The sequence below is a fragment of the Lynx rufus genome, unplaced genomic scaffold (genome assembly GCF_022079265.1).
Source record: "Lynx rufus isolate CCGP_SWC_20201006 ecotype Redwood Valley unplaced genomic scaffold, mLynRuf1.p SCAF_20, whole genome shotgun sequence".
Classification (NCBI taxonomy): Eukaryota; Metazoa; Chordata; class Mammalia; order Carnivora; family Felidae; genus Lynx; species Lynx rufus.
Window position 1 is genome coordinate 24,745,771 of NW_025814835.1, and position 12,259 is coordinate 24,758,029.

Sequence of the window (12,259 nt, forward strand, 5' to 3'; positions counted from 1 at the left end):
CCTTAGTCAGTGCCGAGCAGCGCTCAAAGCAGGAAGAATGTTATTAATAACATCAGATTTATTATTACTGGCTGTGTGGCCTGGCAAGACTTAGGCTCCCTAAGTCTTAATTGCTTTCACTATAAAGTGGGGATAACAATCCTAACTTGCAGGGATTTAAAAAAAAAGCATTTAAATTAGTTTAAGAATTATTTTAAAAAATATTTATGGACATGGAAAAGTATTCCTCAAAAAACATTAGATCAAAACATTAAAATATAGAAATATTTTAGTATGTATTCTAGAACCTAGAAATACCACAGAAGCCCAAATCTATTTCTTAATGTTTATGTACCTATATGTACATATGTAAATACATTAGCAAGTTAACAACGCTTCTCTTTAATGGTAGGATTATTGGTGGGTTTTGTTTCACATATTCCTAGATTTTCTAGTTTTCCTTTAGTGTGTTAGTATTACAATTAGAAGAAAAGTAAAGGAAAAATATCACAAATCATACTTTCTTTTCCTTGTAAGTTTTAGGACTTTACTAAGTTACAGTGTTTTGCTACAATAAAACTCTAGATTAGAAAGACCTTGAGGGGGCCTGGGTGGTTCAGTTGGTTGAGCTTCAAACTCCTGATCTCCTTGATCTCATTCGGCTCATGTCATGATCTTACAGTTCTTGAGACTGAGCCCTGTGTCCAGCTCTGTGGGTGTGGAAGCTGTTTAGGATTCTCTCTCCCTCTGCCCCTCCCCTCCTCAAAAAATAAATAAATAAATAAATAAATAAATAAATAAATAAATAAATAAATAAAAAGACCTTGAAAAGTTACTCTGCCTCTTCTGACAGGATTTCACTGGTGTATTTCTTCGCTGACCCACTGGTGTATTTAAAACATAATTTCTCCTCCCATTTCAGAACATTTTTGTGGCTATCTAGCAACTTTTTGTGTTCTCTTCCTGAGTCATTTACAGAAAGGTAACTGCTGATTATTTTTAAGATCTTAGTGAGCATGATTATGTATTAACTAACTGACATTTATCTATGAGGCACCAGGTAGATGGTGCACCACATACTAACAAAAGTAAAGGGCTTGTGTCCCTGACTTCAAAGAGGTTCCAGTTTAGTTAGTGCAATGAGAATAATATATGTTAACCAATCAACGATATTCAGCAGTATTTGATCAATAGTAATCTTTATGGTATGGAAAATTAGTTCTCAAAGTGTTGTCTGTGGATCCCTAGGGATTCCTGAGATTATTTCCGGTGGTGCAAAATCAAACTGTGGTAGGGTCCCATCCCTAAGGGAAAAAAACAAACAAAAAACCTCAAGGCAACCTGGTTATAAGTGTATGTGACAACATCCTTCATGACCTTGTAACATAAGACCACTTAATCAGACTACAGGTTTGTATGTTACCATCTATGGGAGACAAAAAAGTGGAAAATATGCAAAAAACTATACCATGTGGTGCGTTCAGGGCTCAATTCTTCAGTACGAACCCAGGTGAGCAGTGCCAGCAGGAGTAAAGTTGCTTCCTGGAAAGAAAAGCCTTGGTGTCACAACTCTCTGTGCAAGAATCCCAGTACAAAACCTTTTCATAATATTAAGGCTCCCTCCCCCTTCTCAGCTTATTAATAGTTGCACCAATGGGGTAAAAGCGATGGTTGGTAAAACTGGAGACACTTTAGCACAAACACAGGCAGTTTCTCCACACTATACACTTGACCCCTGAACAACACATGTTTAAGTTTACATGCAGATTTTTTTCAATAAATACAGTAGAGTACTGAAAATGTGTTTTTCTTACTTATGATTTCCTTAATAACCTTTTCTCTTCTCTAGTTTTATTGTAAGAATACAGTGTATAATACATATAAACACACAAAATACATGTTAATAGACCGTGTTATCAGTAAGGCTTCCAGGCAATAGTAGGTTTTTAGTAGTTAAGTTTTGGGAGGGTCAAAAGTTATGTCAATTTTCAACTGCATGGTGCTCAGTGCCCCTAACCCCCACGTTGTTCAAAGGTCAATTGTAATTAGTGTATTTTAAGATGGGAATTTTTAACTTTTTGGTCTTAGGATTCTGTTATACTCTAAAAGTGGCAGCCCAAAGAGTCAGTTAAAAACAAAAACAAAACCAGCCGACCAACCAAACAAACAAAATAAACATAGGTTCATGAACGGGAATATTGGCTGGGGCTGTGTAATGGCTTCTTCCCACATAGCACAGTAATCGCACCTGCTGTTTAAATTTTTAAATTTTTTTTAAATGTTTATTTTTGAGAGAGAGAGAGAGAGACAGACAGACAGACAGACAGCATGAGCGTGGTCGGGGGGAGCAGAAAGAGAGAGGGAGACACAGAATCAGAAGCAGGTTCCAGGCTCTGAGCTGTCAGCACAAAGCCCAAAGTGGGGCTCAAGCCCATGGACCAGACCACAAGATCGTGACCTGAGCTGAAGTCGGACGCTCAACCAACTGAGCCAATCAGGCACCCCAACAGCCTGTTTTTGATTTATAGCTGACAGTGAGGTTTAAGAGAGGTAATAGAGTAGCTTACAGCCTTTCAAGCAAAACCAGGACAACCATAGGGCTAGCTCAATTGCATTCAGCAACACCTGTCTTGTAAGGCATGTTCTATCTGGGGAAGAAAGAACAGTTTTTCTTGATGGCCAGAGTGATTATGCAGCATAAGCACATAAACCCAAAAAACTTAGCAAATAGGCTAAATTTGGGAGGTGGCTTATCAGTCAGTCCTGTGGGCAGCCTGTGATGATGCTTTGGGACACTGACACTGAGGCTTTGACTTGCCAACCAGTGGGTTATCTATCATCTATTAACAGGTTGGACAATGGGGGGACCCTTACTCATCCACCACTTAGGCAAGAGCATTTGCTACTGGATCCCAGGGAGTTTTAATATTCACTGTCTTAAACTATCAAGTGGACAAGCAGTCCTTCAGCTTAAGTAGTGTGGTGGCTAATAAGGCTACATGTATCACTACTACAGCTGTTCAGCATGGCTTGCCATTCTTCCACAGACTCAGTTAATTAGGAGACAAAAAGCTCAAACACATTCAGACAGTTTATTTTACAAGGTCATCATGGTATCAGTTTCCTGCATCCCTAGTCCCATTAAACAAACAAACAAACAAACAAACAAACAAACAGTAAATCAGAGGAGCCATATGGGTAGTACCAGCGGTGGTCACTTTTCTGCTGAAAAATCACCTCTAAACTTGAATCAAGTGCTTCTATAACCAGCAGTCATTCCCAAAGGAGAGGTGAAGTGGTAAGTCTTGTGGTCAACTGCAGCCGGGAAGATGGATGAGAAATGGCCTTTGGGCTATTTCTCATAAGGCTGCTTCTCTCCCTTGGTTTTGGAGAAATCCAGGGCATTCCACCGAGACTCAGACTGCAATTAAATTTTGCGTACTTGGCCTGTATGGAGATGTATAAGGTAAACAGAGTGTCATGGTATAACTAGTCACTTGCGATATTTCAAACGTTAAATCAGTCTTGCATTTGGGTGATCATTCCTGGCATAAATACACTTCTTCATGGTGTATTATCATTTTTATAAATGGCTAGATGCAATTGCTTATATTTTGTTAATGACTTTGCATCTATGTAGGAAAAAATTTAACTTTGCCTAAAGACAAGTCTGTCTTTTACTCTCCTTGGCTTCTGGAAGGTAATCTCTAAGCCCTTTAATGTCATTTCTGACAGAAATGTCTTTGCCTGAGGGCCTTTAGTCACCGGACAGTCTAACAATGTGACTTAGGGTGAGGACTCTGAGTCACATGGTATGATCTCCTCCTCTTGAGGGGACAGAAACGGTGATCAGGCACATGGGCAGTCAACAGTGCATAAGTAATGGAACTCCAATAACGACTCTGGACAGCAAGGGTCAGGTGAGCTTCTCTGGTTGACAATTCTCCATGTGTGTTTGTCACATATTGCTCCTGAGAGCAGCTAACTCTGTCTATGATTCCTAAGGGACAGGATAACTCAAAGCTCTGTATTTGGAACCCTTCCAGACCCTGTTCTATGACAGATTTTGATCCTCTCCCTGTGATACCTGTGAATACAATTTTCAGTAAGTTCTGTGAGGACTTCTAGCAAATTAGTTGGGAACCCCTGAACTTGCAATTAGTGTCAGAAGTAAGCATGGTTTGGGAGAACTCTAAATTCTATAGTGATGTCGAAAGTAAAAGCAGTCTTTTGGAGACTGTTTCTCAAAATTTGTAACATTTATGCTCGTGGGGTAGGTTGGCCTGTCATTTTCTTTTCTTGTCTTTGTCTAGTCTGGTATCAGGGAAATGATTCTGAAAATGAATTGGGAAGTATTCCTTCTTCCTCTATTATCTCAAAGACTTTGTATAGGATTGGTCTTTTTTCCTCCTTAAATATTTGATGGAATTTATTAGTGAAGCTATCTGGGCTTGGGGTTTTCTTTGTGGAAAAGTTTTTTAATTAGAAATTCGAACAATCTAATAGCTGCTTGGCTATTCAAAATTTCTATTTCTTCAAGTGTTAGTTTTGCTAAGTTGTCTTTTTCAATGAATTTGTTCATTTTATCTAAGTAGTCAAATAAATATATTGCATTAGGTTGGTATAAATGTGTGAATAATATTTTCTTTTTAATATCTGTAAGATCTGTACTGATAGCTCTTTTTGCATTCATGAGGTGAGCAATTTGTGTTTTCTCACTGTTTTTTCTTAACCAAATAAATCATATTTAATTTAATAAATTATACTTAAATATTATAGTAATTGAATATAAATTTAATTCATTCAATTTAGTTATGTAACATTGAAATGTAATGAATTAGGTGAATTTGAATTAAAATTTAAATGTGTTAAATTAAATGGAAATTGAATTAAATTAAATCATATTAAATAAAACGTAAAATATCAAAGTAAAAAAATTAAATTGAAATTAAATGATACTTGAACAAATTGAATTAATATTAAATTATTTTGAACCAAATTAAATTGAGTAAATCAGAAGTCAGTAATGTTAAATTTGAGTAATTACATTTAAGTTATACTTGAACTATATTCCCTTAAACTTATTTTCATACATCAAATTGTAATTAACTTAAAATTGAATTATATGAAATTCATAAATTGATGTTAAACTAAATTTATCTGAGTACCTTAACAAAACATATTCATTTATACTAACTAAAACTAATACATTAAATGAACAATTAATTTGATGAATTAAATTGTTTATTAAAATAAATTACAATCAAATTAAGATAACTCAGTATTAATTAATTTAAAAAAGGAGGCAAGTCTGGAATTGAAGTTCCATTTTGTGGATTAAAAACCTGTTTTAGGAAGAGAGGGTCACAGAATCCATGTTGCGGCTTCTGTATCTTTGGGGTCTGTGATGGTGTGGAGGGGACAACGAGTAAAAACGTTTAGGAAAGGCGAAAAAATAACACAAAACCCCAGATATCTGAGCCATACACAGGACAACCATCAGTAGCAAAGAAGTTGCTACGTCCAGAGCCAAGAAATCCAGAATAAATGTTAGCAAAGAGTGAAAATTTTCATTTTCCCCAGACCCTTCTCTTCAACCCGAATCAAGTCGTTCTGACTTTGAATGTGGACATGTGGATATTTAGTATGACCACGACTCGCGTATCCCGTGGGATTTGGGGTAATGGGGGCACTGACCTTTTGTATGTCATTTGACCTCCGTGGTTGCCAGAGTTAGATCATTACCCTGAGATGCCTAGCTCTCCGATCTGTCCAGATTTTTTTTTTTTGTACTTAATCTAATTTAAAACAGAATGTTAAAATTAATTTTATAGGAAAGAATTGAATGTGTATGAAACAAGAGAACCAAAGCGGACGTCACCAGGAACCTGTCAAATCCACAGGTCGGGGAAGACTTGGTGAAGCCAGTGTCTCGGATTTCAAAATCTACTTTGGTTAAGCCACTTCTCACCAGAGTCGGTCAGTCCACCACCGTTCATGGCCTTGCACCGTTGCTTGGGACTAATTCTGAGAAGCGAGAGCACTCCTGCAAAAGCCCAGGGGTTGAACCGTGCCAGGCCTGGCTGAGCGGGAAAGAGCGGTGGAAGGTTAACGTCGGAGACATAACAAGGGGAATGGTTTCCTTCGCAGCGCACGACACCCAGTCTGCTGACGTCCCATTTATACATGTGAAAGGGTAAAGTGATTGAATAGAAGAATGAGTGTGACTTGATACAGGTCGTGTTTCGGAAGCCGCCACTTTTTCTGTGAACTTCTCAGAAGGACAAGCCTCCGGCGTACGTAATCGATGGTCAAAATGGCGGCACCTTGTGGAAGCCGCGATTAGGGCGCTGCCATGTATTGCCTGTAAACGTACGGACTCGGCCATCTTACGGAATCAGATTCCAAGATGACGGCATATGCGTGGAAGTGGCGCATAGGCGCGGCCATGTTGCCTGTAACGTTGTGTCCGTACAAGTGGTCACCGTACGGACTCGGCCGACAGAGTGGCGGTGATCTCGGGAAAGCTGCGATGCAGGTGCGGCCATGTTTCCCGCACTTACGGATTCGGCCGCCTTACGGTCTCAGTAGTCAATAGTCAAGATGGTGGCGTCTGAGAGACTTGTAGCGGCTCTAGGCGCCGGATCTACTTGTTTGCTGCGGAGCCGACGTATTGGGCCTGCGCAATAAGAGTACGGTGCCCGGGAGGCGCGACCAAAGCGGAAGTAGTTGTGGGCGCCTTTACAACGGCCGCGAACGCCAGCGAGAGGTCTGTGCAGCAGGTTCGCGGGTCGCTGGCGGGGGCAGCGGAGGGGTGCGCCGAGAGCGGAGAGATGGTGAGTACGAGTCCCGGGAGGGGGTCGGCAGTAGAGGTCAGTGGGATTGGTAGAGGCGGGGTCCGTGGGCAGAGGCAAGAGAGTCTGTGGTGAACAGTAGGAAGAGTCTGGGCAGTATGGTGGGCGCCCGTGGTGAGCCTTAACAGGGGTCTGTGGGTAGAACGTTGGGGGTCTGAGGTTCTGAAAATTTTCTGATGTGTGAACCATCTGGGAGTTTTGTGATGAGCCATTTTAGGGGTTCGTAATGGAAGTTTGGTGGGGGTCTCTCGATAGATAGTTCCGTGGCAATCCGAGTGGGAGATTGGGCAGAGCCGCACCAGGCAGTGTGTAATAAGCTGTGATGAGTCTGTGTCAAGGAGTTCGTGGGGAGCCGTGATGGGGGGCGGGGTTGTCTGTGGGGTTAATAACGGGAGATCTATGGGAAACGGTGTTGGGAAGTGTGTAGAATATATCCCGTGGTGTCTGTGAGAAGAGATGGGGGCAATATGTGATGCGCGGTAGTTTATAACTAACCGTTATGAGTGTGTGGATAGAGTAATGGGGTGTTAGTGATGGGAAGACTGAGACAGAATGATGGGATCTGAAAGAACGGTACTGGGGTGTTAGGGGTGAGTGATGGGAGTTTGTGGGGACCGTGATGCAAAGATCTATGAGGAACTGTGATAGAAAGTTTATTGGCAGAATGTTGGGGTTTGTGGTGAGCCACGATGGAGCTGTAGCAAGGAATGAGGCACCATGATAGGGGTTCTCTAAGAAGCCATGATGGGGGGGGGGTCCCACAGGAGGGTGATGGCTCAGATCCAGAGCCTCCAGATGCTGGAGAGGACAGCAAATCGGAGAATGGGGAGAATGCACCCATCTACTGCATCTGCCGCAAACCAGATATCAACTGCTTCATGATGTGAGCCGGGGAGAGGCGGGTGGGGCTGACACCTGCAAGGTTGGGTGAGGCTGATGGGTCCGGCCCCTCACATCTGCACCACTCACCCCATCCTCTGCAGCGGGTGTGACAACTGCAATGAGTGGTTCCATGGGGACTGCATCCGGATCACTGAGAAGATGGCCAAGGCCATCCGGGAGTGGTACTGTCGGGATTGCCGAGGTGAGGGGGGGGGGTGCCTGGACAGGGCAGGCAGGTCCACCTGCCTTGAGGGAGAAGCCATAAAGGGAGGGTGGGCCATAGGGAGTAGTGACGTGTGTCTGTGGGTGATTGTTGGTTTGTGGTGAGTTGGAATGGAGACTCCACTGTGAGCCCAAACACAGGGTCCCGCCAGAGGGGTTAGCCTGCCCTGGAGTAGGGGGACAGAGCAGGTGAGTGGGACAGAAAAGAAGAGGAAGAAAGAGTTCTGGGACCATCCAAATCTCTCATTGTTAACCTGTCCTGGTCCCACTGTCTGCCCCGCAGAGAAAGACCCCAAGCTGGAAATCCGTTATCGGCACAAGAAGTCACGGGAGCGGGACAGCAATGAGCGAGACGGCAGTGAGCCTCGGGATGAGGGTGGAGGGCGCAAGAGGCCTGCCCCGGATCCAGATCTGCAGCGCCGGGCGGGGTCAGGGACAGGGGTTGGGGCGATGCTTGCTCGGGGCTCTGCTTCGCCCCACAAATCCTCTCCACAGCCCTTGGTGGCCACACCCAGCCAGGTGAGTGGCTGCCACGGCTGGGATAGGTAGGGTGATCCCGTGTCAGGCCCTCCTTGGGTTCCTGATTTCTGTTCCGGGCCCCTTCCCCCAGCATCACCAGCAGCAGCAGCAGCAGCAGCAGCAACAGCAGCAGCAGATCAAACGGTCAGCCCGCATGTGTGGCGAGTGCGAGGCCTGCCGGCGCACTGAGGACTGTGGCCACTGTGACTTCTGTCGGGACATGAAGAAGTTTGGGGGCCCCAACAAGATCCGGCAGAAGTGCCGGCTGCGTCAGTGCCAGCTGCGGGCCCGGGTGAGCATGGGTAGAGCTGGGCAGGGCCAGGTGGGGGCGTCAGTGTGTCCAGGAGGAGCTCATTGAGGCTAGGAGGGGTGGGCCAGGTGAGGTGGGGCCTACTGCACATAGACAGGTGGGAAGGAGCCTGACCTGTCCAGACGAATGGGGCGTGATCAGGTGTGCAGGGCTAGCAGGGGCGCCTCCAACCCCAGATGGGCAGAGTAGAGCCAGATGTTTCAAGGTGGTCAGGCATGTCAGGCCAGGTGGGGCAGGGTTCAGCATGTCCTAGTGATGAGAAGTAGGAGCAGTGGGTGTGTTTCTGGGGAGGCGAGGCAGGGTTAGTTGGTGGGGCTAGGCTCTTGTGGGAGGGGCTAGGGCAGGGCCACCCTCCATCCACTTGGGGCTGACCTGGGCCTTCCTCCTGCCGGCACAGGAATCGTACAAGTACTTCCCTTCCTCGGTGAGTCCAGCCCCCCAGGGCGGGGCGGGGCATGCGGGCAGGGCGGTCAGGGCCAGTCCTGAGATTCTGCCCTGCAGCTCTCGCCAGTGACGCCCTCAGAATCCCTGCCAAGGCCTCGCAGGCCACTGCCCACCCAGCAGCAGCCACAGCCATCACAGAAGCTGGGGCGCATCCGTGAGGACGAGGGGGCAGTGGCATCATCAGCGGTCAAGGAGCCACCTGAGGCTACGGCCACACCTGAGCCACTCTCAGACGAGGACCTACCACTGGATCCTGACCTGTACCAGGACTTCTGTGCAGGGGCCTTTGATGACCATGGCCTGGTGAGCAGGTGGAGCGTGCCATGGTGGAAGGGTGGAGGTTACAGAAGCTGAGTTTCCATGATGAGGAGAGAGAAGGCAGAGTATGGAAGGCTGATTTGGGAACTGAGTAGGTGGTGGGGTAGTCACAAGTGGGGCGGGTGGGTCAGCATATGCCTCACTTGCAGCCCTGGATGAGTGACACAGAGGAGTCCCCGTTCTTGGATCCTGCCCTGCGGAAGAGGGCAGTGAAAGTGAAGCATGTAAAGCGTCGGGAGAAGAAGTCTGAGAAAAAGGTGACGGGAAGGGAGAAGTGGGTGTGGGAAAGCAGAGGGCAGGGAGGTGAGGGAGAGGCAAAGGTCAGAGGCTGGATGGGGCAAGAGCCAGAAGGGGGAGGAATATGGGGGGAGGCAGGCATTCAGGGCTGACTTCAACTCCACCCTGACCTGACCTGCTTTGTCCCATAGAAGGAAGAGAGATATAAGCGGCATCGGCAGAAGCAGAAGCACAAGGACAAATGGAAACACCCAGAACGTGCCGATGCCAAGGACCCTGCGTCGCTACCGCAGTGCCTGGGACCTGGCTGTGTGCGCCCTGCCCAGCCTGGCTCCAAGTATTGCTCAGATGACTGTGGCATGAAGCTGGCAGCCAAGTGAGTCATTCCTGGAGAGTTCAAGGGAGTCGGGGAGTATAGGGTCGGGCATGACCAGATGTCTTCCGGTCAGTCACCTGCACACCGTTCGGTCCATGAAGCACCCCCCATCCACCCCTCATCCATCTACCACTCTGGTGCTCATCTGCCTTTTTATCTACTGCTCAGTCACTTATCCTTTTGCCGTTTGGTCACCCATCCGTTCTACCATTCTTGGATCCACCCCCCGCCCCACCTATTTTGTTGCTTGCCACTTTCCCTGCCTGCACCCAACCAACTGCCTCCCTGCAGCCGCATCTACGAGATCCTCCCCCAGCGCATCCAGCAGTGGCAGCAGAGTCCCTGCATTGCTGAGGAGCACGGGAAGAAGCTGCTCGAACGTATTCGCCGTGAACAGCAGAGTGCCCGCACCCGCCTCCAGGAAATGGAGCGCCGATTCCATGAGCTTGAGGCCATCATTCTTCGTGCCAAGCAGCAGGCTGTCCGTGAGGATGAGGAGGTGAGCAGGCACAGGCCCAGCGGTGCGGGGCCCAGTACCTAGTCCTGACTGGCCTCATCGTTCTTTCCGCTCCACACAGAGCAATGAGGGTGACAGCGACGACACGGACCTGCAGATCTTCTGTGTCTCTTGCGGGCATCCCATCAACCCACGTGTTGCCTTGCGCCACATGGAGCGCTGCTACGCCAAGGTCAGGGTGTCAGCCTGAGGGGGAATCATCAGTGGGTCCGTGGGGGAGAGACGTGTTGTCTGGGGGGGTGTCTTGGGATGCAGCACACATCCACAGTTCCCTCCATTTGTGCTCATCCCTCCAGTATGAGAGCCAGACGTCCTTTGGGTCCATGTACCCCACACGCATTGAGGGGTGAGTGTGGGCGCTACGTGGAGTTAGAGCAGGGAGGTTGAGGCTGGGGTCAGAAGTGGCATGTTGGGGCAGGATACGGGCACGGGCAAGAACAGGTGGGTCTCCCTCCACTACCCTGTCTTTACTCCAAACCCCCAGAGCTACCCGACTCTTCTGTGATGTCTACAATCCTCAGAGCAAGACCTACTGTAAGCGGCTCCAGGTGCTGTGCCCCGAGCACTCACGGGACCCCAAAGTAAGGTTTTCCCTCAACTCCCCCCGCCCTTCTGTCCTTTCTTCCTCCTCACTGGCCCACATTCATCCCTTGCTCCCTCCCCTCCTTCCTTACCTTTTCCCTACTTGACCACTTCCATGACCCCTGCTTTGCCTGCCTCATCATCCTTCATTCCTTTCCTTTTTCCTGTCATCTCCTGTTCCTCCCCTTTTCCATTCCTCTCCTCTCCCTGAACTTTCCATTCCTTCCTTCCTACCTCCCTGACCACTTCCCATTCCTGTCTTCTTTCCTGCCTCACCACCCCCATTCATCCCCGACCCCCCATCTTGCTGCAGGTGCCAGCTGATGAGGTATGCGGGTGCCCCCTTGTACGTGATGTCTTTGAGCTCACAGGTGACTTCTGCCGCCTGCCCAAGCGCCAGTGTAACCGCCACTACTGCTGGGAGAAGTTGCGGCGTGCTGAAGTGGATTTGGAGCGTGTGCGCGTGGTAGGTTTTGATGCTGGATGTGGCTGGGGTCAGGCGGGGCTTCTGGAGCTCCTTCTCATGGCTCTTTTCTGCTCTCCTGTCAGTGGTACAAGCTGGACGAGCTGTTTGAGCAGGAGCGCAACGTACGCACAGCCATGACTAATCGGGCAGGATTACTGGCCCTGATGCTGCACCAAACGATCCAGCATGACCCACTCACTACCGACCTGCGCTCCAGTGCTGACCGCTGAGCCTCACAATGGCACAGAAGTCCTCACACCCTGCATTCCAGGCTGGGGAGCTGCCCTGAATCCCCCATTTGTCTGTTCTGCCCTTCATATGTTTCTCCGGCGGTCCTTGAGTTTCTCCCTGTACCGATCCACCATTTGACTGCCCGGCTGCTGTTACCAGGGGGTCTCAGAACTTTTTCCTGTTCTTGTCTGTTCCTTTGTTTCTCCATTCTCTGTGCCTGGGCGGGACTGTGGAATCCGCTCACTCTTGCCTCCCCCCTTCCTTGTTTTGTTAATAAAATTTTGAAGAACTAAGAAAGATGGCTACTGATGGTTTCCACACT

At 47.7% G+C, this 12,259-nt stretch overlaps 1 protein-coding gene across 2 annotated transcripts; it reads left to right on the forward strand.

The window, feature by feature from the left end:
* The first annotated feature begins 6,607 nt into the window (after positions 1 to 6,607).
* Positions 6,608 to 12,234, forward strand: CXXC1 (CXXC finger protein 1). Of its 2 annotated transcripts, XM_047086440.1 has the most exons (15): positions 6,608 to 6,815; positions 7,598 to 7,716; positions 7,817 to 7,917; positions 8,221 to 8,456; positions 8,548 to 8,748; positions 9,164 to 9,190; positions 9,268 to 9,513; positions 9,678 to 9,785; positions 9,957 to 10,141; positions 10,433 to 10,640; positions 10,720 to 10,830; positions 10,955 to 11,004; positions 11,143 to 11,239; positions 11,554 to 11,706; positions 11,790 to 12,234. In XM_047086440.1, the coding sequence occupies exons 1-15, from the start codon at positions 6,813 to 6,815 to the stop codon at positions 11,934 to 11,936; spliced, it is 1,992 nt and encodes a 663-aa protein (XP_046942396.1). In that variant the 5' UTR covers positions 6,608 to 6,812; the 3' UTR covers positions 11,937 to 12,234. The 2 variants fall into 2 exon arrangements, with proteins under 2 accessions (XP_046942396.1, XP_046942395.1); XM_047086439.1 differs by lacking the exon at positions 9,164 to 9,190 and having other exon boundaries at positions 6,631 to 6,815.
* Positions 12,235 to 12,259: the final 25 nt, after the last annotated feature.

Coding starts and splice junctions, on each gene's coding strand:
- CXXC1 (XM_047086440.1), top strand. Junction 10,142..10,432: donor GGCATGAAGCTGGCAGCCAA/GTGAGTCATTCC, acceptor GCCTCCCTGCAG/CCGCATCTACGAGATCCTCC. Junction 11,240..11,553: donor AGCACTCACGGGACCCCAAA/GTAAGGTTTTCC, acceptor ATCTTGCTGCAG/GTGCCAGCTGATGAGGTATG.